Genomic DNA, 26,727 nt, shown 5'->3' with positions numbered 1-26,727 from the left:
AGAGGTTCTGATATAAACAGTGTATAACTGTAGTATCATGGCTTATCAGTCAGTAAACATCTTACCTTCCCCAGAAAAGAGGTGACACACACACACACACACACACACACACACACACACACACATATATATATATATATAATACCAATCATAAAAGTGGAGAACTCGAATAAATAAATATGATTCTTTCTGGTCAGCAGCCGATAACAGAGATTGAGATTGTGTCCCTTTTGCTTCCACATTCATTTTGATCTGTGCATCTCTTCAAATAAAATAAAAAATTAAATAAACAAACAAAGTGCAGTCATGCCAAAAGAATTGTGAGCCTTTCCTGATGAAATGAATTCATTACATGTTGAAGAATCTAGGTTAAATACACTGAAAAGCCGAGAACAACAAGGAACAAGGTTCGGATATGGTGTGGGAAAAAAGCAAGAAATAATCACCCTGACAAACTACATGGGGCATGCGAGACAAACAAGAAAAGAATAGACCTCTCTCTTTCTCCTCCTGCATCTTTCTCCTCCATATTGTGTCAACGTTTGGAAGGATCAGGTCTCGGACGAGTGAAGCCCGGCTGAAATGAAGTGATTTGCAATATGAGGCCCCAACAAGAACACAAACCAGAAACATTGATATGCAAGCTGCATCAGTAGGAGAATGCTCACATACTGAAGTAAATAAGATAAGGAGAATGGGCAGACTCCAACTAAAACAGTTGGTGTAAAATACAAGAGATTCTCCATGTATACCAACAGCCATTATTGACAGCAGCTACTGTACTTACACATGGGCCATCTAATGTATTACACAACCAGCGAGCCCATACTTTTCTCCTTATACTAAGAGATACGTCTACAGAGCACTGGAATCTATACCTGAAGCAGCATGGAAGGAGCTGGAGGGGTTTCAGTAGCAACATGGCTTCTAGTCTTTCTGCCTTTAGCCGCAAGAACTGATGGGCTGTTACCAGTTGTTATATCCCAGAAGCTGCGCTTCTTAGCAGTCGGCACAGGGGATACAAACCGGTGACTTGGGCTCTTCAACGCTCCTTCGGTTGCCGCCCTCGCTCCCTTACGCAAGCTAGCTCTCGTGACGACCCTCTTTGCCCCTTCTTCCAAAGGCAATAAACCATTTTTATTTATCAGTTCATGGATGAAATCATCCTTCTGCTTGATCTGCAGCATATGCTCCTTTTTGAGCCTCTCAATCTCAGCCTCCAAAGTTTTCACTGTTTTCTTTAGCTCCTGGACTACTGCATCATCAGTGGTCGATTTCTTCTTCGACTCAGGCGTGCTGAAGCAGTTCCCAGATAAGATGGAGCGCTTCACTTTTCGTTGGGTCGAACATGGCGGAGAGAGAAGAGGGGAGGAAACAGCTGGGGGTGCTGGCGAGGAGTTTGCTGCCAGTGATTGAGCTTGGATAGTAAGTAGCTTTTGTTGGTGGCGCACCAACTGCTGCCTTAGCTCGCTATTCTCCTTGTGTAACTCCAGTAGCAGTTTTGCCTGTTCTGTTTCAGATTCTGGCACCAGTATCACTTCCTCATTTGCATTGCAAGCCTGAAAAGTTTTGAATTTGTAAAGACTCAGCAAATTCTGCATGTCCTTTAAGGCTTTAAGACATCGTGAAATAGAAATAAGGACGACGTAAGAAATTGTTCAAATCTGGCCACCTTTGTAATGAAAATAGTAAATAGTTATGGCTTTCAGTGAGATGCAAACATTTGAGAAAACATAATTTGAGCAAAAAAGATGTAGCTTGCTGTTGTTTTCTATATTTTGCAATCCAAAATTGCCTTTCATCTAAAATTCAGCTAAAACATGTCACAAGTTATTGTAACATGGATATTCTAAATAACACCAGGATCAATTAATTGGTAGAGTAGCAAGAAATTATAGTTAAGGTAAAATGGGTTTGAATATAGCTACTAAATTACATATACTGCTTGTCATATTAGCATCTATGTATGTTAACTTATTAACACGTTGGAAGAAAAAAAGAGATAATGTTATAATTTCTTTGGTCACTTTTGTGGAAAGATATAGTATAAGGCAATTCAATGTTCCTTGTATCTGTTGCAATTTGAAGTGTTTGTATAATTTCTTACTCGAACAATACCAGGAAAGTCTACAGTTTAGTTGATTCCATGTTTTCAATTATTAAACAATTCGTACTTTCATGAAGTGGGATTGTGTAAGTTATTTCAAAATGACACTACGTGACAGGCTTTTCAAGGCTTTAGTCAAGAGATTTCAATAGTAGCAAACCTTCGTCTTTATCTCCTTGGCACGGTCTGCCCAGTGAAGAGTGTTTTGCGTCTCACCAAATGAGAGATTGCTTGGGCTTATGTTTGCAATCATAACAGTGTTGCATGACCCTCCTAGTGAGTCCTTGAGTAGCTGGGTGAGCTTGGAATTGCGATAGGGGATGTGCTTCTTTCCCTCCACAAGAGCATTGATGCAACTGCTTAAAGCAAGGAGGGAGCGGTTAATGTTGGCTCCCTCAATTGTTCTCTGAGAACGTTGGTCAGTCGCTAGTGCTCTCTCTGATCCAGCTAAGTCAATGAGCGAGAGCTTCCCCACTCGGGATGCAACATTACCTGATTCTTTGACTCTAAATTCGGCAACGACCTACAATGGGTAAAAGATCAATTGACATAATCAATATTGAGTTTGATATTTGAGGAATTCGAACAAATGGAAAAATAGAGAATTACAAAGAAAATTACCTGCAGTATTGCATGAGACCTGGAAGAGGTCTCGTTGACTCGAGTTGGTTCGGTGGTTCGGTTTTGATTGCCTTGCTGAAGCAATGCCATAACCTATAAGAGAGATAAACAGCACCATCTTCGGTGAGCTTTGTTATATGCAAGTCAGCTTCTGAGAAATTAGAATACTGAAGAGGAAGATTACTTCATCTGTTGAGTAAGCTCTGTACTGAGTAAGGCCTGCAGCTACAATTCCCTGAAATATTTGCAGACCAGATTGTCTTCTCTTTTAGCACATGAACTAAAATAAAAGATCGATAACATAATGCATCACCTAAGCTTATTAGATGAAAGTGTGGCAAAATATGTGAACTTATTCTCATGAAACAGCCAACCTAGAATCATACTTTCCATTTTATCTGACATCACAGCAATGTACAAGAGGCCATGTTGAACAAGAAATTTCAGCAGCTTCCATCTTATATTTAGTCAAATAAGAGCAGTTCGAATTTTGCAGCATATAGCAAAGAACAGGAATTCCATCTAGACTTTGAAAAAAAAAAAAAAAAATAGAAAGAACAAGAAAGATGAATTTGAAAAGAAAAGAAAAAAGGATTAATCTATTCTATATAACAGCAAGTTAAAATTTTGAATTATGGACCTCCTATTTTGGAAGCAAAATTTCAACAAAAATGTTTTCACTTGCAATAATAAAATAAAGAAAACAATCTCTCTACATTTAAAGCAAACAGCGTGATAACAGACAACAATTATCCTTCAGGAAAAAATGTCAAAATCTTCATTCAGGATCAGAACAAATTAACACTGATTGCTGCATTGCAATGAGCACAAAACTGTTTCTTCTTCTTTTTTTTCCCTTAAAACTCATAAATGCTGTTTGATGAAGCTTCTCAGTCAAGCACAGGATTACAAATGAAGGTTCCAAAGAAAATGCATAAGCATTTTCTGGTACATATATTAGGTGGTAAGGAAGAAAAGAGAAATGGACCAAGCTACCATCAGATGCCAGTTCCATACATAAATGTTCAAAATGATCAGCCTAGTGTCACCTCAGTCAGGTAACTAGTCACATGATGTGCTGGGAAAGGAGCAAGATGTTTCGACAAATTGAGACTTGAAGCAACCAACAAAATGTAGAGCAGAATGTAGAATTTGTAGAACTTAACCACAGGAATCACTAAAACCATAAAAGATAGGTTCCATGAGGCAGTGAATGAATTCTGAGATTAGACTTCGCTTTACCATGTTTATTCCAAGAAAAGTACTTTCATTTCATGAATTGAAAGAACCAATCAGAAAAAAATGTTGATTAAGTGCAAAATTGACAGCTGCACTATGTCGAGGTTACTACGAAGTAGGCAGCTGAAGCCTACCTGTTTATCTTCTCTGAGGATCAGAGGTCTACCAGGGGACAACAAATCTCTAACAGTCTCATTGTAGACCTCAAGATAAGAAAGCTGGACTGAATGGTTTCCATCATAGCTCCTTTGCCTTATTTTAGAGAAGAGGTCCTTGATGGCCAGCACCATCACCCCCGGGTTCTCTACCGTTCCCAACATTGTGTATGTTTTGCCAGCTCCTGTTGCCCCGTAGCAGAAAACTGACCCATTCCTCCCTTGTAGCACGCCCTCTACAAGATCTGCTGTTCTGCAAATATACAAGCACTCACAAAGCAATCCATGAAAACCTTGGCATTTAGTAGAGGAGATTAATAGTGTATGTGGTATAATAATTCATATTTTTCTTTGAATTGAAATATAAATAAGATTGAGACTTTGACCAAATCGAACGTATGCAACCAAATGTCATGATATTTTCACAGATTTGTTTGATGCGAAAGTTAGAAAGACTAGTCATTTGCATGAGGGCAATTGAATGCAGCAGCATAGATGCACAGAAGTAGGTATTAATAGAAAAAAATTAAGAGCTGTTCACATGATGGGACCATCCATAATTGATGGTTAACAAATGTTGGGACCATCCACTATATAAAGGTCAACCATATACTTTAGATCCAAAAGGACACATTTTACAACCTTTTAGTGGTCAAATTTGAGAAGAAAAAAGAATTCCTAATATTTTAAAAGATATTTATGACTAATTAGGAAATTTTATTGTTTGTATAACAAGAAACAACCTTTTTTCCAAAAATAATCATGCCCAAAGACAAATCCTAATCCATGAGTTTTTGTTGAAAAAAATCTTGGGGAATCCATTACCATCAAGAAAAGCGAAGAGAATAACAGACATGATTTTAATGGAGATATCACAACATCTTATCTACTACCAACAAAGCCAGTGCGACGAAAATTCTTACGTGGTACCATAAACTTCTTGCTGTGTTGTGGAATCAGGAAACGAGGCATCAAAGCAAAAATGGCGCCCTCGGAGCCTCTTTAGCCGGAGATAGTCGGTTTCCGATGAAAACTCTGTCAAGTATACTTCCTTTCTGTTCACGATCTTGACGCAGCACCGAGATCCGGCCTCCTTCTCCTTCTTGGCCATAGGCCGGAGCCTTACAAACACAAGTATCCGGCTCCCTGACTGGCTATTCTCTGAAATCGCCCCCAGCTCCCCACCAGCCTTCCTCCTCGTAAATCTCCCTTCGGACTGCGCACCAAAGCCCCCCATTGAGAGCTTCCTGGCCGCTGCCGTCGTCGTCGCGGCAGGCTTCTTGGGGCAGGAGTACGCAGTGACGCGGTCACCACCATCGACTTCTTGGTTCTCCTTGGCGTTAGTTCTTGGGAAGACGATGGGATTCGTCGTCGCCTTCGGTTGGCCTGGCATCACGATATTCTCCTTCATCACCAACTCTACTCCTCCATCAGCTTCCTTCTTCCGCTTCTCTTCACCTTCTTGTTCTTCTTCTCCCTTCTTGCGGTTGGAGTCGACGAGCTCCACGCTCCGGTGGTGGGTCGCCAAAACCCGGGACTCCGATCGGGAGGAGTGGTCCTTGGAGGAGGCTAACTGCTGCTTGTGCTGCTCGTAGAAGAGGGTGAGGGCCCGCATCTTCTCCTTGAGTCCATGGTGCGGGTTCCGGAGGAGGGCTGAACCATGAGCCGGGTGCAGCGGCGGTTCTTGATTGGACGGCGGCGGCGGCGGCTGCCGCGACCGGTGGTCTGCCGAGATTGTTTCATCGCGGCTGACGGAGATCTGCGACCGGGTGGAGACCGGCATGCTCTACCCACAGAAAACGAGGGGGAGGGGAAGTGGAAGAATTGGGCTATTCAGGCATGGGATTGAAGAATTCTCGAATGCCCCAAAACCAAGATCCAATCTTTTTTGTGGGAAGATTCAGATTTTTGTGTGGAGATCCAGGGAAATGAATTTCTTGGAAGGAAATAGATGGGAGATTTTTGCCCTTTCGCACCAGTAGCAGAGAACAAAGTGCAGTAGCTTGTAGGAGAGTTTCGAAGAGAGGATGGACTCGGGGAAGATCTTTAGGGGTCGATCTAGGGCGTTGATTGCGGTGGGAACGGACGGCTGGAAGGGGAGGTGGGAGAGAACTTTGAAATTTGGGAGACGGTGCAACGGTCGAAACTGGGTGTCAGCTTCTAACGGTCGGTGCTTTTCAAAATCTTCTTTTTAAAATAATATATTTTGCTACAGTGAACCGTCATAAATAAAGGGGGCAATGGGGCATATAGATCCGGTCTTCTTGGCTTTAAGCTGATGTAAAAGATACTTGGTTCTGATGGCAGTGGGCTGGGTAGACATGTTCGTAGTAGTAGGCCACTTACCTGTGTGAGGAATTGCGATTGTAGTAGGCCTTATATTAGTGGGCCTTGACTGACATTTGCCCATAAGCTTCAGAAATCCCCATTTAATTTTCATGTGACAATATATATTAATTCTCAGGACATCTATAAACAAAATATCCTGTATTTTGGAGATTTCTTAATCTATTGGAAATCAACGCATAGTATCATGCTATTATATTTTCTCAAACAGATATCGTGCTACTATAACTATTGATTGGAATCAACTGATGCATAAACCGGAGAACTTTAAAATATATTTTTTTTATTTATATATATTTTTTATGAGGATCTATGCAGGCATGCATTTTATCTTCTATTAGCTATGCACTGAGTAAATTTTGGATATTTATATAGGATCAAGGAACCTAAATAATACCTTCCGGCTAGATTTTTTTGGGTGAAGTCCTAAGTTGTGATAAATAATATCAGAATAAATTCGGTCCATGACCTATATGGACTTGAAAACACTGCAACATAGGTTCATGTAGACTGACCAGGGGGTTAATCATAGTGCTTGTGATTAGATTTATATAGATTTAGACCCTTGGTCTGGCGACGACATCAAGATTTAAATGGAGGGAGTATATAAGAATTCATGCAGACATGTGTTTAGTTCCACATCAGTTATATACTGGATAGATCTTGGATCTTCGGCTAGCTTTTTTGGATGAGTAGATAGAACTGCTTTAGGCGGACCTGAGGGATTTGGTCCACTAGTGCAGGCACTGCAGGGGGTGGACTTTAAAAGGGGTAGCCGGGTGCTGAAACCTGGCTACTCGACGCGTTCGGAGCTCCATGACTCGGCTCCATGATCACAACTCAGGCCCTTTTTTTAGCGCCAAATATATTGTGGTTCAAATTTGGCCCGAGGGTAGCCAAACCGGAGGAGTTGAGGAAGTCGCTTGGGCATCAGGGAAAAGGGGGTAAGGTACGCCACCTGCGTACCAAAGCATCTGCACAAAGCCTCACCGGTGTTTCCGGTGAGGGCCCTCCGACGATCAAGTTAGGGAGGTGTACATTTGGTTTTTCTCTAGAGAGAGTCCCCCCCTTTGGGGTTACCTGATGGAGCTATTTATAGTTTCGGTGGAAAGGCCCAGGTGGCGGAGGCATTGCCCGCCTTCATCATAAGGGGGAATGGCTCTTAGCCAAATGCGCACAGCTAGAGCTGGGCGGTGGTGTATGGTGCCCCCCGTTCCTCAGGACGTTAGGGTCTTGACAGTCGTAGTAGGGCATGGCCGGAGTAGTCACGGAGCCGTTATTTGACTGTCGTGGACCAGCTAGTGAAGCGTGGCATAGTGGCATTGCAATATACATCCACGTAGGAGGGCGTGGGCTCGCACATGGTTGCAGCCGTTGGGGAGGCCGAGTACGTCGAGAGGTCGCATCATGCATTCGATGAGTTCGGCCTGATAGGTGGTGTGGCAAGCCCAGCACCTCAGATTTCGAGGCGTGCCTAGCGGAGTGCCTCGGGCTCAAGGGTCGGGCGAATCGACGAATACAAGAGGTCGAGGGAGCTTTTGGCGGACTCCAAGGTCGGGCCGATTTCGGGCCGGACCAAGGACATGCCTGGTTGACGTCGGTGCTTATTAGGCCAAAATTGGGTGGCCCTTTTGTTGTAGCCCGCCCCCCATCAGTGCTACTATAACTATTGATTGGAATCAATTGATGTATAATCTGGAGAACTTAAAATATATTTTTTTATTTACATATATATTTTATGAGGATTTATGCGGGCATGTATTTTGTCTCCTATCAGCTATGCACTGAATAGACTTTGGATACTTGTATGGGACCAAAAAAACCAAATAACACCTTCCGACTAAATTTTTTGGGTGAGGTCCTGAGTTGTGATACATGATATCAGAGCGGATCTGACTCATGGCCTATATGGACTTGGAAATATTGCAGCATGGTTTATATAGACTGACAAGGGGCTTATCATAGTGCTTGTGATTGGATTTAAATAGATTTGGATCCTTGTTCTGGTAACAACATCAAAACTTAAACGAAGAGAGTATGTAAGTATCTACGCGGACATATGTTTACTCTCAGATCGGCTATATATTGGATAGATCTGGGATACTTGTACTGGACCAAGAAATTTAAATAACATATTCCAAATGATCTTTTTGGGTGAGGCCCTGGATTGTAATATTTTTGATTTTCTAGATCGTATCGCGTGGTTTATATTTTTATTTTGCAACAGTTGGTGGCGGTTAATAATCGAGTTGATTTTTCTTTTTAACCCTTCAGTTCTTGTTCAACAATAGTAGCTTGACCTGATGCTTTACAAGATTGTAATACTTCAAAAGCTAACCTGAATTAGGTGAACAAACTCCCCTCATGCTGGTTAGCCTTGCATGCAAATGTCTCTGATGATGACACCAGCGGCAGCATATTTACAATAAAATACACACTGCACTTTAACATGTTTCATAGAACTGAAAAGGGAGAGAATTACTTGCTTGACAAAAATGTAATAATTAATGGTATTCATCATCAGCCGTGCTTGACATTGTTTGGTATAATGCCCTGCCAAAACTATACTGGAACAGTTTGGATTCACTGCGAAATGAAAACCATGCAAGATGTTTTCACTTGGTGGACCATTGCGCGTGGCATACTTCAGAGATTCCACTTATAGGGTGAGTATACGTAGTTATCAACGACTATTCTTACATCATGCATCGAGTGCAAATGGCACATAATTTATTGTAGATCTACTGCCATATGCATCTCTTGCTCCTAAGGAGGCTAAAAAAGAATAGTTTTTTTCGCATACGCACCACGCGTGTTAAATTCTAATATATATAATACAAAAGGATATATAACAGATAAGGACACGCTTACCCACCGAGCAGCAGTGTAATGGAACAAAGTCTACAACCAAAGTGTTGGGGGTTGGAGATCAACCTTGCGCAACTAGTTCCTGCGACCTTTCCCTCCTAATGGAGCAGGTATTAAAAGGAGGGAAGAAGCTCTTCCATGAAATGCGAATGCCAAGTCCTTCACAAAGCCCAGCCAATTACTGTTCTTCTCTCCCAAAAAAATCAGAATTGCGGGCTCCAGCTCTCAACTTCTTTCTTAACCATCCAACTTCAATCTTTCTCGTCTTTAATCATATCTAATTGACTCCCCTCTCCTCAACGTAGTCGCTGCTGCTCAAGTTTTCTTTGGAGTGCATTGCATGCATCAGTATCCAACAGTAATAAGTAGAAATCTCATGGTCTCTCTATGAGGATCCGTACGGATATGTATTTAGTCCTGCATCGCTTATTTATCGAAAAATTTTTAGATACTTATACATGTTTAAAAAATCCAAATAATACCTTTCAGTTAGATAATTTGGATGAGATTTTGAATTATTAAGTGGACTAGAGGATACAAATCTATTGGGGCTGACCACGAGTCAATCATGGTGCTTGTGATTAGATTTGAATTTTTAACCTAGCGGGCACACTAATACATAAACAAAAAGAGTATATAAGGATTCGTGTGGACTATGCACTCAAATAATACCTTCCGCTGACTCTCAAGTAAAAATTTTAATAACTGGAAAGCAAATGGTATCTCCAAAGGCACAACAAGGCCGGTCGAGATTTAATAATGGGAAGCAAATGCTAACTCCAAACCATATATAAAAAAACAAAGGCAACTCCAAACAAAGGCCAACACAAATGAAAAATAAAGAGTCATTTCAATAGTGTCACAATCCGATCCTAGATGACATCAAAGGACAAGAGGGGAAAAGAAAAGAAAGGGCTCGAAGATAAGACCGAATGTTGAAGGCATGAGTCTCATGGAGAGACTTCTCTGTCAGGACGAATGGAGTTGTGCCTTTCCGATGGGGCCGAAGGTGGTACAGGAGCCCTTCTGTCGAAGAAGCTGGACGGCCATCGTCGGGAGCCAAAATCCATGAGACTTTTGTGACGATGGAGATCAGAATGGCCTCGTTCCTTCGAAACAAAGCTTGTGGTCCAATTCTGGAGTCCACAGCCATCGGACATACCATGGAAGAGTGGTAGTAGGAGCAGCAGGAGGAGGAGGACGCAATATGGGATACCAGATGATGGAATTAGACCCATCTTGGAATGTGTGATGAAGCTATGATTACCACAATTTGTTGGGGTGGTGCAGTGAGTTCTTATACATGTTAATGCATGAGATTGAAGAGATGGGGTTGGGTGTTGGTAGAAGGAAGAGATCCATGCCAACTGCTATAGAGATTGAGATTGTCGACTAATGAAGGCTATTGATCAGGGGCAGCCTGTCACTGTTGGACAAGTACTGTACGTGTTCTGGCTCCATAGTTTAAACTTGGCTACGGGCAAGGTTGGTTGTTGGTGGATCGAAGATCTGCTTTAGTTGGACAAGGAAGATTTTACCAAGCCCTAGCTCGTTCACAAAGTATGTTCCCCCGCTATGTGCCATAAGGTCATCCTATGACTTGCACCGCAAAAGATTTTAGTGTGCCTGCCCAGTAGAGCTTGAAAAATTATTGCCTACACGGCATCCAATCATGGTTATTGAGTTTTATGGATCCTATTTATTAAGCATGCATCTCAGTGCACCATTGTAGAAATCTCAACTGCTATGATTGGCTATTTGGACGGCCATGCTGATTCACATAGTGCAAGCAAAGCTTCCTCACAGCTCATAATTTGCTACACATGGAGAAAAGAAAGTAAATCAACCATAAAGGTTGGCAGCTTTTAGAGATGTACTAAGGGCATGCACATACGCTATTGTCAAACCTATATTTACATCCAGTTAAATTAATAACATTAGTGAAATTGTCCGTCTCATATTAAAAGTTAAAATTGTCCTTAAAAAGAAAGAAGAACATATTTATTTTTTATACTTTTGGATGATTGTTATATCATCTTGAGTTATTTTGATTATTTTTGGAAATCTTTCTAACATGATATTAGAATTTGATTTAATATTAATTATTTGATAAATATTTTGTTAAGTTATGAGTTAAAGTGATAGATAAAATAAATCGGGCCAGTGTGCAAAGCAAAATTGTTCCGGCCTGACATATTACCTAATCTGACATCGGGATCCAACCGGCGCATCTTGTAACCGCACGGCTTCACAAATGAAGAGCACATGGAGGTCATTCACGAGGAGAGGGAAAGCTCGGATTTGCTTCTTATAATCGAATCCTCATTAATTTTAGTACTTGCAATTCCTAATCAAAGATGCAGGGTAGTGTTTTCAGAAGCTCACTTTGACCGGCCTCCAACTTATTGTGGCCGCAAAAGAGAGGGGTTTGTCAAGTGAACATAATTAGATGTTAAAGATAAATTTTAATGCTTCATGCTGCAAATAGGAGTGAAACAGATTTACAAGCCCTGGGGATTACTTCAGAGTAGGGGAGGATCATCGGAATCGTTGTGTCTCCAGGGCAATTGAAGAGTGCAGTTCATGGGAGGGGGGCTGCCTCTTGATGCAACAAAACTGATTCCAATTTAAGAGGGGACATTCCGTAACTCAACTCCGACCTATTTAGCGAAGGATCTAATTTTTGGATGTAAAATAACTCCTTAAGCAGCAGGTTATAGAAACCAAATTTATCCGCAGGGTCTTTGGATTACACTTTTGAGAGGGATGGAAAGTATCCTAAAAATTATTATTATTTTTTTTTTGCATACATATCCTTCTAAATATTAAAATTTATATAAATACCCTTTCAAAATTGATATTTGCATGTATACCTTTATAAAATACTTGCTTCGCGTATATATCCTCTATTTTTCTTTTTTCTTGCATATATGCCCATCCCATCTAATACGGTTAAGAAATTAGTGGTTTAAAATTAAAAATAACTGAAATATCCTTAATAGGTAGATGTGTAAAAAGAAATATTTGATAAAGGTAAATATGCAAATAATACTATGTGAGGGTATTCATTCAATTTTACATATTTATGAGGATTTACATGCAAAAAATCTAATTTTATTTTTACTATTTCAACTTGTTTTAGTTAGAGTGAGATCTGTTAACCTGTTACCCATTTTAGAAATAAAAAGATACTTTCATAATTATAATTAATTTTTAATTTAAATAAATATAATTTTGGCTAATTACGTTAGCTGAATCGTTATATCAAAAGTATTCATACAAAAATAGTATTTTGTGAGAACATATAAGTAAATATTAATTTGGAAGGCATTCATACAAATTTTAATATTTAAAAGGGTATTTATGCAAAAATCTAAATTTCTTTTGCATGTATATCCTTCAAATATATGAAATTGCATGAATACCTTCCAAAATTGCTATTTTCATGTATACTCTTATAAATATTTTTTTTTTGCATATTTATCTTTCTTTTCTTCATTTTAATTTAAATCACAAACTGTTTAATGACGTTAGATGACATGTGTATACATAGAAAACAAGTATTTGATGCGGATATATATATATATATATATATATATATATATATATATATTAATTTTAAAAAAAATATTCACATAAATTTCAATATTCTGGATGTAAAATAACTCCTTAAGCAACAGGTTATAGAAACCGAATTTATTCAGCTTAATGACAACCGCAGGGTCTTTGGATTACACTTTTGAGACAGATGGGAGGATCCTAAAAATTATTTTGACAATGAGACGAATCAAATTGATGGGCCATTAAGTGCCTGTTTGGGGGAGCTGTTGGCAGTAGAGCTGTTGACAGTAGAGCTGTTGACAGTAGAGCTGTTGGAAGTAGAGCTGTCTGAAGTAGAGCTGTTATAAAAAGCTGTTTGCTGTTTGGTAACTACATTCGTAAAGTGCTGTGGTGCTTTGTTTTGTGTTTGATAAACAAATTGAGAAGTACTTTTATATGACAAAATTACTATAAAGGACATTGCATAGTATTATACAACAGAATATAATAAAACATAACATAAATTAATACATAAATATACGATATAGTATAATATTATTGTAATATAAAATAATATTATGTTAATATAGCATAATAGTAATATAATTATTAGAGTAAATTAATATTTGGTAATATAACATAATATTAAATTATTTAACATAACATATTAATGTATTATGATATAATGTAATATATATTATATTAATAGTATAATACAATAATTAAAGTATAAAATATTATAATTATTAGTATAAATTAATTTCTCATAATATAACATAATATTAAATTATTTAAAATAACATATTAATGTATTATAATGTAATGTAATATAATACAATATTTATAGTATAATACAATAATAAAGGTATAAAATATTATAATTAATATTATAAATTAATTTTCCATAATATAACATAATATTAAATTATTTAAAATAACATATTAATATATTATAATGTAATGTAATATAATATAATATTTATAGTATAATACAATAATAAAGGTATAAAATATTATAATTATTAGTATAAATTAATTTTCCATAATATAACATAATATTAAATTATTTAACATAACATATTAATGTATTATGATATAATATAATATGATATTATATTTATAGTATAATACGAAAATAAAGGTATAAAATATTATAATTATTAGTATAAATTAATTTTCCATAATATAACATAATATTAAATTATTTAACATAACAAATTAATGTATTATGATATAATATAATATGATATTATATTTATAGTATAATACAAAAATAAAGGTATAAAATATTATAATTATTGGTATAAAATAATTTCCCATAATAATTTTCTATAATTTCCCATAAAATAATTTTCCGCGGTCCATGGGCTCTTCTTCGTGGTCCACGCTCGAGGAGGACCTTAGCGTGGGCCGCGAGGTTGATGATAAAAAAAAAAAACAATAGATTGATTTTGGAAGGTATGGAAAAGGATTAAAATTTTTTTCTTCTAAAATGTGGTTCAAGAGATGCATACAAAAATTGAAAAGAAAAATACCTTTTCTTACGGAAGGGAGTCTGACGGCTTGGGTTCTTGGCTCCAGCAGATTTTTAAGTTTATACAGGGATAAACTATGTAATTATGTTATTTTAATATGGGCATTTTTGTCAAAAATACAGCTTTCCGAAAAAGCTGAAACAGCTTCCTTCCAAAAGCTCCAAGTTGGAGCTTCCTTCCAAAAGCTGTTTTCAGCTTTCCGCAAAAGCTGAAACAGCTTTTTGAAAAATTTACCAAACACAGTTTTTTATTTAAAAGTACTTTTGGAGTGCTTTCTGGCCCTCCAAAAGCTCCCCCAAACAGGGCCTAATTCGAGACAGCAGGAGTGCCAAATGAGAATAATAAAAGAGCGGTTGTGCTTGCTTGCTTTTTTTTTTATATGGGAGGAGTGAGAGGGTGCCGGAGGGTATTCTGAAATAATTGACACAAATTATCCAATAAAATAAACCGCCATGCGTCTTTTCCGGACGGCTTGCTTGACGTCCTCAGATTATTTTATTTTGGAAACGCGAGAAAAGGTCCAAGTCACGTGCAAAACACGTGCAGCGAGCATGGTGGAGAGATACATGCAACGAACATGGTGAAGAGATGTATGTAGAGAGGGAGAGAGGGAGAATGGAGGCGGCGGAATCACGAAGAGGAAGAGGAATGGTGGGGCCGGAGCGGCCGTTGTTCGTTCTGTTCGGTTCCTCCATCGTCCAGTTCAGCTTCAGCAACGAGGGATGGGGGGCCACCCTCGCCGACATCTACGCACGCAAGGTATCTGATACGCACCCTCCAAACCCCTCTTATTTCGTTATTTGTCATCCATTTTCATAGAATTCTGATTTAGAATTCTGGATCCGCACCCGGATAAACTGATGCTTGTTCAATAATCGTTCTCTTGTATGTTGGCTCTGATGAAATGTCTCCATCTGAAGAAGAGATATGTTGATGATTTAATTTATGTTCGAAAGGGCCAATAGATCATGTCGATTGAAGATTTTGATGTTCGATATCGAGGATTTCCATTAAGATGAGCATGAGTTTAGCAAGTGTTGTCGGCTTGTTCCAATGAGTCATCTTAAGAGTGTCAAAAAATCCCAAGTTAGCTAATACAGTACGGGTCATTTCTTTCAACAGAGCATTCGTTTCTTCACGATCTGGTTCTCATTATTAGATACTCGTAGTCGCATCGCAATCCCCGCCATTCTTGCCTCCATAACCCCTCTCTTCATCCCTCTCTTCAATCACCAGTCCACCTCTATGTCATCTTTTGAAGAGGAGTAGATAAAATTCTACGCCTTTCTGCGACATTTCTTTCTCTTTTTTTTTTAAATTCTTAGGACCCTTCTTCTCTATGCAAGAGGGCATTCACTGAAAAATTCCATGGGCGTAGCAGCTTCAATTAATTTAGGAGGCTGACGAAAGTGTAAGAAACTGAAAATAGTCTTGAACAAAACTTGAAGAAAAAATTGCAGAGCTGCATTTGACATATTTAGGCTACAAAATCCAACCAAATATTCTTTTAAGTGCAACTTATCCTATCAAACAACAATTGCCTTCCGCGCACCACCAACCTTCATAACTCCATTATCTTGTCTTTGAACAAATTTCTGGGACAACGATTTAGCATTGCCACCAAAATAAATGAATCAAAGGGCAATAATATATAGCTTCTTACAAAATCTCGAATGCATGCTTGGATAGAGGACTGAAAAAGATAAAAAAAGATGAATTTTTTGTCTTAGGATCTAAAGGAGAGTCAGTGTTTCATAATCAAATGATGGTCAAATCTGATATTTTATTATGACAGTTTGTTTAAGTTTCCTTTCTTTTCCTTAGGTTTCTTCTTAAATTGGATTGATTATGGTTCTTTAGCTTCAGCTTCTCACCTTCATTTGATATTCCTAGGAGAATGTCATCTTCTTAATCACGGCAGCTATTTTGACCATGCTTATATGCCATGTCACTTAGGTTGAATTTATGCATTATCACTTGGAGTTTATGGTTTTATTACATAACGTACCTAGTGTCAACCATCTAAAATAATTTATACATGTAATTTTCTTGGACAAATCTTCTGATAATTCATGTATTCTAGTAATGCTGCAATAAATGCTATTCAGCATGTATAAAGATGATCTTGTTTCGTAGAGGATTTGCCCAATCCAGTGGAAGAGGTTTCAATCTTCTTGTGCGAAGAATAGAACATGCTTTAGTGAATGAAAGATAAACACAATATGATGAGCGAATACTCAGTTTTATCGTCACCGACACTATTATTCCTGTCCGGAGAAACTCAATCTTGGGAGAGTTTTTCTTAGCAAAAGTCATGTTGACGCAATCTACATATTGAGAATTTAAATATTTATTTAAATTGTTTGAGTAAAGCTTAGTAGGGCAGTTCAATTACCCATAAAATCCATGAAAGAGAATCAGAAGAACTTAATTTTGGTTGAGACTTTTTTAAGTATTGTCCTGAAACAAGTTCTCTCCCATTTCCCCTGCAAAAATATGCATTGGATTCTACAATCTCCAAGATATGACTTAGGATCCTTCTCAAGGCGCACATTTCAAGTACAGAGGATCTTGAATCAATCAGAAATGCTTGGATTTTCTGAAGACACTGGAAAGAGGAAAAGAAGCAAGGAAAAAGAAGGATAGAATGGGTATTGGGAATTCTCTACCTTTCTACCAAAAAAGGAAAAGAAAAAAGAGTTTTTTGGGGGATCTTTGTCTATTTGCTACACTCATTTTATATGCTTTGGTCATTTTTGTTGCAGAATTATATAAACCAAAATTACCTTGTGGACCTGTTCACTATCTTGCAAATTTCCCCCAATTCTCAAAAGGCATGCATGGAGCACATACGACCTCAAGTGTTCCTCTCTACTTCATCTTGCTAACGACAATCCTATCGGATAGACTTTATCATCTGATGAGTCTCCATCATCTCTCATTTTTTCATGTGGTAGATACAGATAAGTTTATGCTTGGATATCAATAGGAACCATTTCACAAACGAAAATGCTACTTAAATCTGTTATTTAAGAGTCATTAAAGAAATTAGACAAGAAAGAACTCAAACCAAGATGGGAAAGTGGTGAACTATTCCTAATGGTCTTACATTCACCACTCTCTGCTGCATCACATGTTTACTGATTTGCAGTGTTAAGTCCAAATACCTGAATGTTTGGATGGGACTCTAAGGTGTTGTTTTGTTGGACAGTTTTAGCAAATTATTTTTAAAATAAAAAATTTTAGAATTTTATGAAACCAGCTGTTTGTGGAAAAACTTTTAACGGTTTTAACAAATCTGGGTGTCTCGCAAAATAAGAAAAATAGGTTTTATGAAAGACTTGGGGTTCTATGTTTTTCTCAAAACAGGCTCTCCTGCATCTTAGTAATCCGGATTTAGATAGATTCTCCCAATTTCTTGCCATACAACAAATCTTGTAAAATATGTTTTAGCAAAACATGTTTTTACAAAATTATGACTTTCTAAAAAGAGTTTCCATCAAACTGTCAACCAAACAGCACCTGAAAGGGTGAAAATATCCAAAGGCATGGATTATTTTTTCCTCGGGAAATATAGGAATAGCTTGTTGCTGTTAAAAGTTTGGAAACTTGGAAGACTAAGGGAACATTTCCTTTAAACCACGAGGTGGGGGTGAACTCTAATAGACACTTCATAGTTAGACTAAGAGCAATACCAAAATGTAAATAATATCCTAAAATTTTCCCTACACAACCCTATGGCCATATATCTAGCGGTGGAAACCTAAAGTCCATTTAGTGTTTTGTTTAACATATTTATTTGGCATTTGAATTTTGTACAAATTCTATAATCACTTGGCTGCTTTTATCGTTTTCTCTGTGATTCGGAATAGGCTGATATTTTGCTGCGAGGATATGCTGGTTGGAACTCAAGACTTGCTCTCCAAGTGATTGACAAAATCTTCCCCAAGGTATAGATTTTACTTTTTTCAAACATCACTTTGTTGAATAACTTAGGTAAGCGATTCATTGATGGCTGAAACTACTACTCTTTTAGGCTATTGTTCAATTGGTTGCAACAATTCTAGGTCAATTCATAATGCATGTATGCCTATCCAATTGGTGAGTTGTTTGTGTGGAAACTTTGCTACAATGCATGCATCCTGTTAGAAAAATGGTTTATTTCATGTAGTCCACATTTCTCAACTGTTTATATCTAGTGTGTGAATAAAAACAAAAACTACAGTGACATGATTGGATAACCCACGTGTTTACTCACATACAAAAAATGCCAAGGCCTCATTCAGGTCTTGAAAAGTCCAAGCTCAACTGGATTTTAACCAGTGGTAATAGCTGCTGCCTCTCAATCTGGAAAAGAACTATAACCATCTTTTCACTTTATAAAGCAAACTTTTGAGCCATCTGTTCATGGCCCCATGAAGCCCTCAGCATACTTCCTTTTAGCCACCTGTCCCATGTATTATATTAAAAGATAAACCCGCCTATTCTTTAGAAAAAGAAGAAGGTCCTCCAGTTATTTGATTCTGTGATCCATCTGAGAGTTCCATGTCCATCCTTCCATTCGAGAGTCCTAGGCCATGCTAACTCCTTTGAACATATATAAACAAAAAGGGGAGTATATCTATCAATCCATTGTGAAAATTTTTGATTGATGAACATAGTCATCCCATGACACTTAAAGCAATCACGTGCGTTTGAATGTGCCATGATCTAGTGTAGGTAACAGATGACACCTATATAATTCCAATTTGACATATCGATGCAAACTCATGCTTTTGTTGATCTTTACTTTCGTAAAGTATTACTGTCAACAAGCCTTCACCCCTTTTTGTTGACTGTAGGAAATATTATCACAAATGGTTTTAATGCTACCTTTGGCAATGTTCTGAAATGATTGTCCTGGACCAATCTGTTTTAGCGGCCAGCTCATGGGTCGACTATTCAACTGCTGTTCGACTATAGACGAACAGATTAAGCTATGATATCATAAAAAATCCAAAAATAGTATAAAAATAAAAAATATTAGAAAAATGGAAATGTTTAAAAAAATACAGTAGCCTTTTATTACAATAAATTGATGACTACATTAAGATACGTATCATAGAAGCCATCTAACTGAAAAATAACCAATGCCCTAAATAGATGTAGTCGCATGGCAACAAGTATTTGGTGGAAAACATGCTCACAGTCTTAACAACCAACAAAGTGCATAAATTAATTCACATATCATCATTGAACAGAAATGCACCCCTTTGCCTTCTATGTATGAGAAGAGCAATATTTCCCAGGAGACTGATGGATTTGTTGGCCTTTCCATATATGAAAGAGCATATTTCATGACAGAGGATATGGGGAATCAATAATAGAGTTCCAACCTGTAAAGAATGAAGTCCAGTTTAATAAAGAATTAGAGTATAATACAAGCGGTATGTTACCAAGAGATTAGCTAGAGTATGAAATCCAGAAATCCCTGTTATGAATTATGGGTATAAAGCTCTGTTCAATGTTCAGTTACTACTTAAAGAATAGAGATATGATAATCTCAACTTTCTGTGGATACCTTCACGAGAATGGGGAAAGTAACAACTACACAGTCAAAATAGAGATCACCCCCAATCAATGATGACGGGACTACTGGAGGCTAGCAGCTGGTAGCTAATGGCCTCCTTGATGCCGGTAGCCAGTTTAAATAAGAGGATGGAGGAGGAGAGGTGATGCATGTCGACTCAAATTGTCTTCGAACTTTGAGGGAGAAGAGTGCAAAATACCACCCTTTTCTTTCCTACAGCATTGGCAAAAATGTTTTAAACCTTAAGGAGATGAGATCTGGCTGTTGGATGTTGGCAGCAAAGGCTTCAAGTTGATCCAACCTGCCAAAGGTTATGAGTGACAGGTCAGGATGGTCAGCCTGGTCAATCTGCCTGGGTCTTAAAACACGGAACTCTAATGCTATTGCAAGATTTTCCAAATTTTGCATTCACTTCATTGTTTAGATGAACAATGCACCATCTCTTACTCTTCCTACTTCAGTTTGCTTACTTTAAGAGTTGGATGGTATTCCTATTATTATATTATATTGCTTGTTTCAACTCTTACCCTTCATATATTAGGTTAACTAAGTTACTTTGCATCTGTTTATTGTGTCTTAGGATGCAGCTGTGCAACCTTCTTTGGTGATAGTCTACTTTGGTGGCAATGACTCAATGGGACCTCATCCATCTGGCTTAGGTCCTCATGTGCCACTTCCAGAATACATTGAAAACATGACTAGGATTGCAGAACATCTTAAGGTAACTTTGAGCCTAAAATCATTGATACATGCATTTTAAAGAATTTTCTGACATGAAATATTACTTTATATTCAGAGTCTATCTGAAAAGACACGCATTATTTTCCTCAGTTGCCCTCCTATCAATGAGGAAATGCTTCGCCAGTTAAGAAGGTGCTATAATGCCTACATATTTGTTGTATTTGTTGTTCTTGTTTTGAAGACTTAATCTGTTTGTTTTCCAACCCAGTCCTGTTCTAGGGGAGATAGTGCGGTCAAATGAGTTGTGCCGAAAATATTCTGAAGCTTGTATACAACTGTGTAATGATATGGACCTGAAGGTTGTTGATCTTTGGACTGCTATACAAAAGCGCGATGACTGGGCTACTGTCTGCTTCACGTGAGTCTGCTTCCTCATTTTCTGCTCATGTTACTGAAACTCTGGACCCTTGAAGTTTTTATTTTTGCGCATCTTCTTGGTTACAACAGGAAATGGAATTTTTATCTATTTTCCTGTCTCATATCACTACAATTTTTCCTTTTAGGTCTTGACAAGAGTTTGGCATTTCCTCATCAGGACAGACCGATGTTATATAGCTGCATTTGCTTCACTTATCCGATAATCCATATTTGTCTGCAGTGAATGTTCAGAAATGTTCAAATGCAATAAATTTGCTTGCTTTCTCTTGTTTCTAAAATTCTTTTGTCTGGTTTCATTGGTGATTAATTATGTGCATCATGGATGAAGTATTTCAAGATGTTGTACTGATAAAAATTCTTTCAGGGATGGCATTCACTTTTCCTCTGAAGGAAGCAAGATAGTAGTGGCAGAGATTTTGAAGGTCCTTAAAGAAGCTGAGTGGGAGCCTTCACTACACTGGAAGTCCTTGCCCACCGAGTTTGGGGAGGATTCACGTTATTATCTCGTAGCTTCTGATGGAGCATCTACCTTCAACCCTTCTGAGTGGACTTTTCACCGAGAAATACAATGGGACTAAATTATTGTGTCGGCGCTCAACCAATTTGGCGCTAATAAGGTTTGGTTATTATTGGAGTGGTAGAGAGGACTCTAGGCAACCATTATTTCCTTGGAGCTGCACTAATCTAGTATGGTTTTTATTGTACTGCTTGAATTAGAGATATTTTTGATGGATATGAATAATAATTCTCTTGGCTGAACTTAGCATTCATGCAATATAACTAATTGCTATCTGTTTCTTCCTGCACCTGAATTGTGTTATGATCGTGGAAGATCAAAGATGTATATACTGCGGAAAATGTTACTTGATGCTGTTCTTTCACCCAAAACCAGCCTGCTGGTGCAAGCAGCTGCAAATGCGTTTGTGCTGCAGCAATGAGAAGCAAGTGAAGAAGAATGAGGAGGATGGCTTTGCACTTTTTGCACCAAGCTTGGGAAAAAATGGATGATAAATGATTTTACTCATCCTTGAAAAATCGTGCTATGTAACAGTTTCCGAGAAAGAGAGAGAGATTGCAACTACAAACTAATATGAGATTGCATCACTATATTTGAAATCATTAGCTCATGTTTCTGGCGTTAAATTTTTGATTGGTTTCATTGGATTGCGTACGTGAGCATTATACATTATTTTCTCATGGAAGAGATCCTGAGTTTGAAATGGAAGGTGGCATTCGAACCATGTTTCTGAAAAAAAAAAAAAAAGGTTCATTTATTGGCATGTCACCGGTGAGGTTTCTAAAATTGAATTTCTAATACGAAATTGCAAGGTAGTAGTGCCCGGGAACAGAATGATATCAAAAATACAGACAAAAGCTACTTTTTTTTTAAAAAAAAAGAGTCAACTGCAAAGTGTTACGTGCAAACTAAAACCTTCTAATATCCGATTAATCTACTTTGGATTCCATTTTTTTAGTCTATTTCAAAAATACCGTTGCACATCATTTATTTGTTAAGAGAGAACGAGTCCTATCTTTTATCTCTGCAATAATCATGGACCGGGTTTGGCAAAAAATATATTAAATATTAAATAGGCTCGGCCTAAAATGTGACTTACAATGAATATAATTTAGGCTCGAGGCCCATACCTCGCGCATTGTACGCGGTTCGGTAAATTGGGATCTGTTTGGGGGGCGGCCCGACCGGCCCATTATTTAATTCTTCATTGATTCGTGCTTCGCTCCCCATGCCCCTCTTCTCGAGCTCAGGCAAACCCTCATTCTGGGATAAAGAACGAAGCCAAACCCTAAATAGAAACATCTTGCCCTACTCCTAGCTATTCGAATGTATCGCACTTGTGGTTATTGGTTACATTAATATTCTTTTCTTATTTTATTCTAATTTTATTGTTTTAACAGTATTTTATTTTGACTTTTGATTCCATAATTATATAATCTTCTTCTTGTCCCATCTTTCCTGGTTTATATATAAACGAATTCAAAATTCGGAATTTAATCAACTATAATCAGTTATGGAATTTAGAGTATCTACAATCTTGCTCCAAAACCCTTATTTTTGCCCTTCAATTGCTGTAAGTCTTGTTTTCGAGCTCCTCCTTTGATTCACTGCATCCCATATTCTTCTTTGTTCCTATATAAAAGCTAACAGAGTTTTTTTTTTTGGGATGAAGAAAACACTCTGAATTGCCATGAGATAGTAGATTTAATGCTGGAAGAGTTCTGTGTCATTTATTGAATATAAGGATCAAAAACACTGTTAATTTAGCATCAGATTTATGTCATCGACTCATAAATCTGCAATTGGATCAAGGACGCCTGTTGTGTCATAAATACCTCAAATTTAATTTTTGTTATGCATGCAGAGATTCTGCAAAACACCCTTCAAACAAAATCCCGTTCAAAGGAGACCATCTGTCTTCTATCTCTCCCAATTGCTTTCTTGCTTTTGCTTATATGTTAACGTTAGGAAGCAAAGCACCTTCTCTCTCAATTCCACCATAAGGTCTCATCTCAGATTAGGGCAACCAGAGAAAGCACTGAAACGTTTCTTAGAATCACAAAGACAAGGCCTTAGGCCGGACAAATTCACAATCCCATCCCTTCTTAAACTCGCTCTTGAGCTAGAAGAACCCTTTCTCCATGGAGAGCAGATCCATACTTTTTCTATCAAATCTGGGTACATCAATGACCTATTCGTTAGTACAGGTTTAGTGGAGATGTACTTCAAGAATGGCCAAGTTGATGCCCCCCGTCAGCTGTTCGGTGAAATTTCCAAAAGGGATGTGGTTTTGTTTACTGCCATGATTTGTGGATTCTCACAGAATGGGCTCGGGGGCCAAGCGTTGCACTTCTTTTCTGAAATGTTGGAAGAGGGGATGAGACCCAACAGCATAACCATTACTAGTGCATTGTCGGCTTGCTCACGACTGAGGGAGCATACTTTGGGCAGGGTTCTCCATGGGGCTTCTTTGAGAAGTCATCTTCTTGACAAGCCTGATATGATACTGCAGACTGCGTTATTAGATATGTATGCAAAATGTGGAAACTTGTGCCATGCTAAGAGAGTCTTCGATAGAATGAGTGCAAGAAACTTGATTTCATGGAATTCGATCATCAATGCCTACTTTTTAAATGGGTCATTCGAGGTTGCTCTTGCACTGTTCAAGGACATGCTTTTGGAAGGTTGGCGGCATCCCAGATCTTCTACAATTGCAGCAGTGCTGAATATATGTGGGGTAACTACCGACCTCCGGAAAGGGAAAGAGATACATGGATATGTTCTTAAATGCATTGGCAACAGCAGTGAACTAGAGTGCTTGATAATGTATAATGCTATTATCGACTTGTATGTCAAGAGTGGAGATATGGAATCTGCCATATCACTTTTCAGAAGGACAGCAAAAAGAAATGTGGTAACTTGGACGATTATGATTGCTGGATATGGTGCGCATGGATTGAGTAGAAAAGCTCTAGAGACATTCGATGACATGAAGAAATCGGGAATTAGGCCAGATGGAGTCTCCTTTGTTGCAATCTTGTCAGCCTGCAGCCATGGTGGGCTAGTTGATGAAGGTCGGCAACTGTATTATTCAATGCAACGAGATTATAATATTGTTCCAGAGATGGTGCATTTTGTCTGTATGGTGGATCTATACGGACGAGCAGGGCTTCTCGACGAGGCACATGATTTTGTAAAGACAATGCCAGTTGAACCGTCCAAGATTGTTTGGGGATCACTTCTTTCTTCGTGCAGGAATCACAAAAATCTTGAGTTGGGGGAGTATGCAGCCAAAAAAGCCTTAGAGTTAGACCAGTATGATGTTGGTAACTATCTGCTATTGTCTCGGCTCTATGCTGATGCAGGACGGTGGGAGGATTTTGCTAAGGTCAGGTCACTCATGAAGGAGGTGGGATTAAGGGCAACAACTGCATGTAGTTGGGTAGAATTGAGGGGCAAGGTGTACAGGTTTACTGTTGGTGATCACATAAAGACATGTTCTGAAAAGATCTACAAGTTCTTAGAGACATTAGGCTTGATCATGGAGAGAGCTGGGTTTGTGCGGGATACATCAAATGTTGGTCATAAAATTAATGAGGAAGAAAAGGTGAGTGATTTATGTGGTCATACAGAGAAGTTGGCTCTTGGTTTCGTACTGATGCATTTCCAAGGTGAAAGACTGATCCGCATAGGTAAGAACCTTCGAGTCTGTAGAGATTGCCATGAAGCGTTCAAATTCATATCATTGATCTATGATAGAGAAATCATCCTGAAGGATCCAAATCGATATCATCGGTTTGTGCAAGGCTGCTGTTCTTGTCATGATTTCTGGTAATACATGATTTCTATCCAGTGTGCTATATTATTGGATAAACTAATGCAAATCTATGCAAAGATCAGATCTTTTTTTATCATCGATGTAATTTACAATGTGAAGATAGGAGATAATTTTTCCCCCTACCTAAGAAAATGTATTTATTAAATCCAATTTATTGGTTTAAAGATGATTGATTCCCTTTGTCGTTAGAGCATATCTGGCTTGCAAATGTATAGATGTTCAGTTTTGGATTAAGAGAATGAATAATAGATTAACAAGTAACCTTAACTCTGATGCACATGGAATGGAACTAAACAGTATACAGCATGAAGAACCTTTGGCTCCTGACTGTAAATAAATAGTTACTGGTTAAATATCTTTTACAATTATAATAATATGGTTTCTACTTTCTGATTTCTAGCCAGCATTAGATCTAGCATGGCGCTGTTATTGGTCGATGTGATGAAGGAAATTTAGGTACTAATAACAGGTTAATGGTTGAGCTTGAGGATGGTTCATCTTTTGTCTTCAAACTATACCAAACTTAGCTTGATTAGGAGATTAACTTTGATTACAAATGAGAAGGGATGAATGCTGATCATAATGACATAGCATTTCCTTTTTAATGCTACAATTATTTTTATTCTGTAAGGTTGGTATTGGTCGATGCAGTATAATATTATTAGTCTTCCATCATAGATATGACTGTCAAGCTGCCAAGGGATAAACCAATAAATAATTGATCAATGGCATTGGTCAAAGATTTTATGTCAATCCCTTTAGCAGAATTTCTAGAGAAATAATATATGACATTAAGAATATTATATGATGTTTCCTCAAAAAAGTATTATGTGACATCAAACTAGTCAGTTGCAACAGTTATGGACATTTTAGCTCTTTCAGTATGTAGAGAGAGCTGAATGACCCAATTTTATTGGTATTACGCAAGCCAGCTAGCTTCACTGGAAATCCCTGTGAAGCTGGGGCATGAGCTCTATTGAAACATGTGGAAGAGCATATTCCTCGATCAATAACAAATCTATTGTACCAGGGACTTGAGTAATTTTGCTTCTCAGGCCAATGAAAGCAAGTTCATATGTTTATAAGGATAGATGCACTAAGTATTAAATGTCAAGTAGTTTGTTAAGACTTTTCGGAAGGTGGACTGTGTGAAAGAAAGCATCTTATTATTTACTGTACATATATTGATCGCTTTTTGAAAGTTCGTATCCTTTCATTCTTCGTACTTCTAGTATTTTGAGGAACGATGTTCTTTTGGTTTCACAAAGGATGC

General features: G+C 37.9%; 2 protein-coding genes and 1 pseudogene across 4 annotated transcripts; 2 read left to right on the top strand and 1 right to left on the bottom strand.

Annotated features, from left to right (window-relative positions):
- Positions 1-307: 307 nt before the first annotated feature.
- On the bottom strand, positions 308-6,270 carry LOC103715942 (ATP binding microtubule motor family protein). 3 transcript variants are annotated; one of them, XM_008803742.5, is made up of 7 exons: positions 5,046-6,270; positions 4,102-4,375; positions 2,913-2,963; positions 2,729-2,821; positions 2,268-2,630; positions 879-1,559; positions 308-577 (listed from the first exon to the last, which is right to left on the bottom strand). In XM_008803742.5, the coding sequence occupies exons 1-7, from the start codon at positions 5,903-5,905 to the stop codon at positions 536-538; spliced, it is 2,364 nt and encodes a 787-aa protein (XP_008801964.4). In that variant the 5' UTR covers positions 5,906-6,270; the 3' UTR covers positions 308-535. The 3 variants fall into 3 exon arrangements, with proteins under 3 accessions (XP_008801964.4, XP_017700400.3, XP_088560349.2); XM_017844911.5 differs by having other exon boundaries at positions 308-644; positions 5,046-6,209; XM_088704223.2 differs by lacking the exon at positions 308-577 and having other exon boundaries at positions 873-1,559; positions 5,046-6,209.
- Positions 6,271-14,900: 8,630 nt separating this feature from the next.
- Positions 14,901-22,226, top strand: LOC103715941 (GDSL esterase/lipase WDL1-like). The gene is made up of 6 exons (XM_008803741.6): positions 14,901-15,170; positions 18,284-18,361; positions 20,561-20,701; positions 20,777-20,853; positions 20,930-21,079; positions 21,464-22,226. The coding sequence occupies exons 1-6, from the start codon at positions 15,000-15,002 to the stop codon at positions 21,675-21,677; spliced, it is 831 nt and encodes a 276-aa protein (XP_008801963.4). The 5' UTR covers positions 14,901-14,999; the 3' UTR covers positions 21,678-22,226.
- A 1,608-nt stretch (positions 22,227-23,834) lies between these two features.
- On the top strand, positions 23,835-25,451 carry LOC103715959 (putative pentatricopeptide repeat-containing protein At3g23330 pseudogene; annotated as a pseudogene).
- The last annotated feature ends 1,276 nt before the right edge of the window (positions 25,452-26,727 follow it).

The sequence above is a fragment of the Phoenix dactylifera genome, chromosome 1 (assembly GCF_051530095.1).
Source record: "Phoenix dactylifera cultivar Ajwa chromosome 1, Ajwa_hap1_PhDact_Kaust_v1.1, whole genome shotgun sequence".
NCBI lineage: Eukaryota > Viridiplantae > Streptophyta > Magnoliopsida > Arecales > Arecaceae > Phoenix > Phoenix dactylifera.
Note: the sequence above shows the minus strand (reverse complement) of the source record. Positions and strands in the feature narration are given on the sequence as shown.

What these genes read in the sequence shown, in the direction of transcription:
- LOC103715941 (XM_008803741.6), top strand. Translation starts at nt 15,000, where the DNA reads ATGTATGTAGAGAGGGAGAGAGGGAGAATGGAGGCGGCGGAATCACGA. An exon ending in ATGCTTCGCCAGTTAAGAAG is followed by an intron (nt 20,854 to 20,929) that starts GTGCTATAATGC and finishes TTTCCAACCCAG; the next exon opens with TCCTGTTCTAGGGGAGATAG. An exon ending in TGGGCTACTGTCTGCTTCAC is followed by an intron (nt 21,080 to 21,463) that starts GTGAGTCTGCTT and finishes AAATTCTTTCAG; the next exon opens with GGATGGCATTCACTTTTCCT.
- LOC103715942 (XM_017844911.5), bottom strand. Translation starts at nt 5,905, where the DNA reads ATGCCGGTCTCCACCCGGTCGCAGATCTCCGTCAGCCGCGATGAAACA. An exon ending in CCAAGGAGATAAAGACGAAG is followed by an intron (nt 1,560 to 2,267) that starts GTTTGCTACTAT and finishes AAAACTTTTCAG; the next exon opens with GCTTGCAATGCAAATGAGGA. An exon ending in CTCCTTCCATGCTGCTTCAG is followed by an intron (nt 645 to 878) that starts GTATAGATTCCA and finishes CTACTGATGCAG; the next exon opens with CTTGCATATCAATGTTTCTG.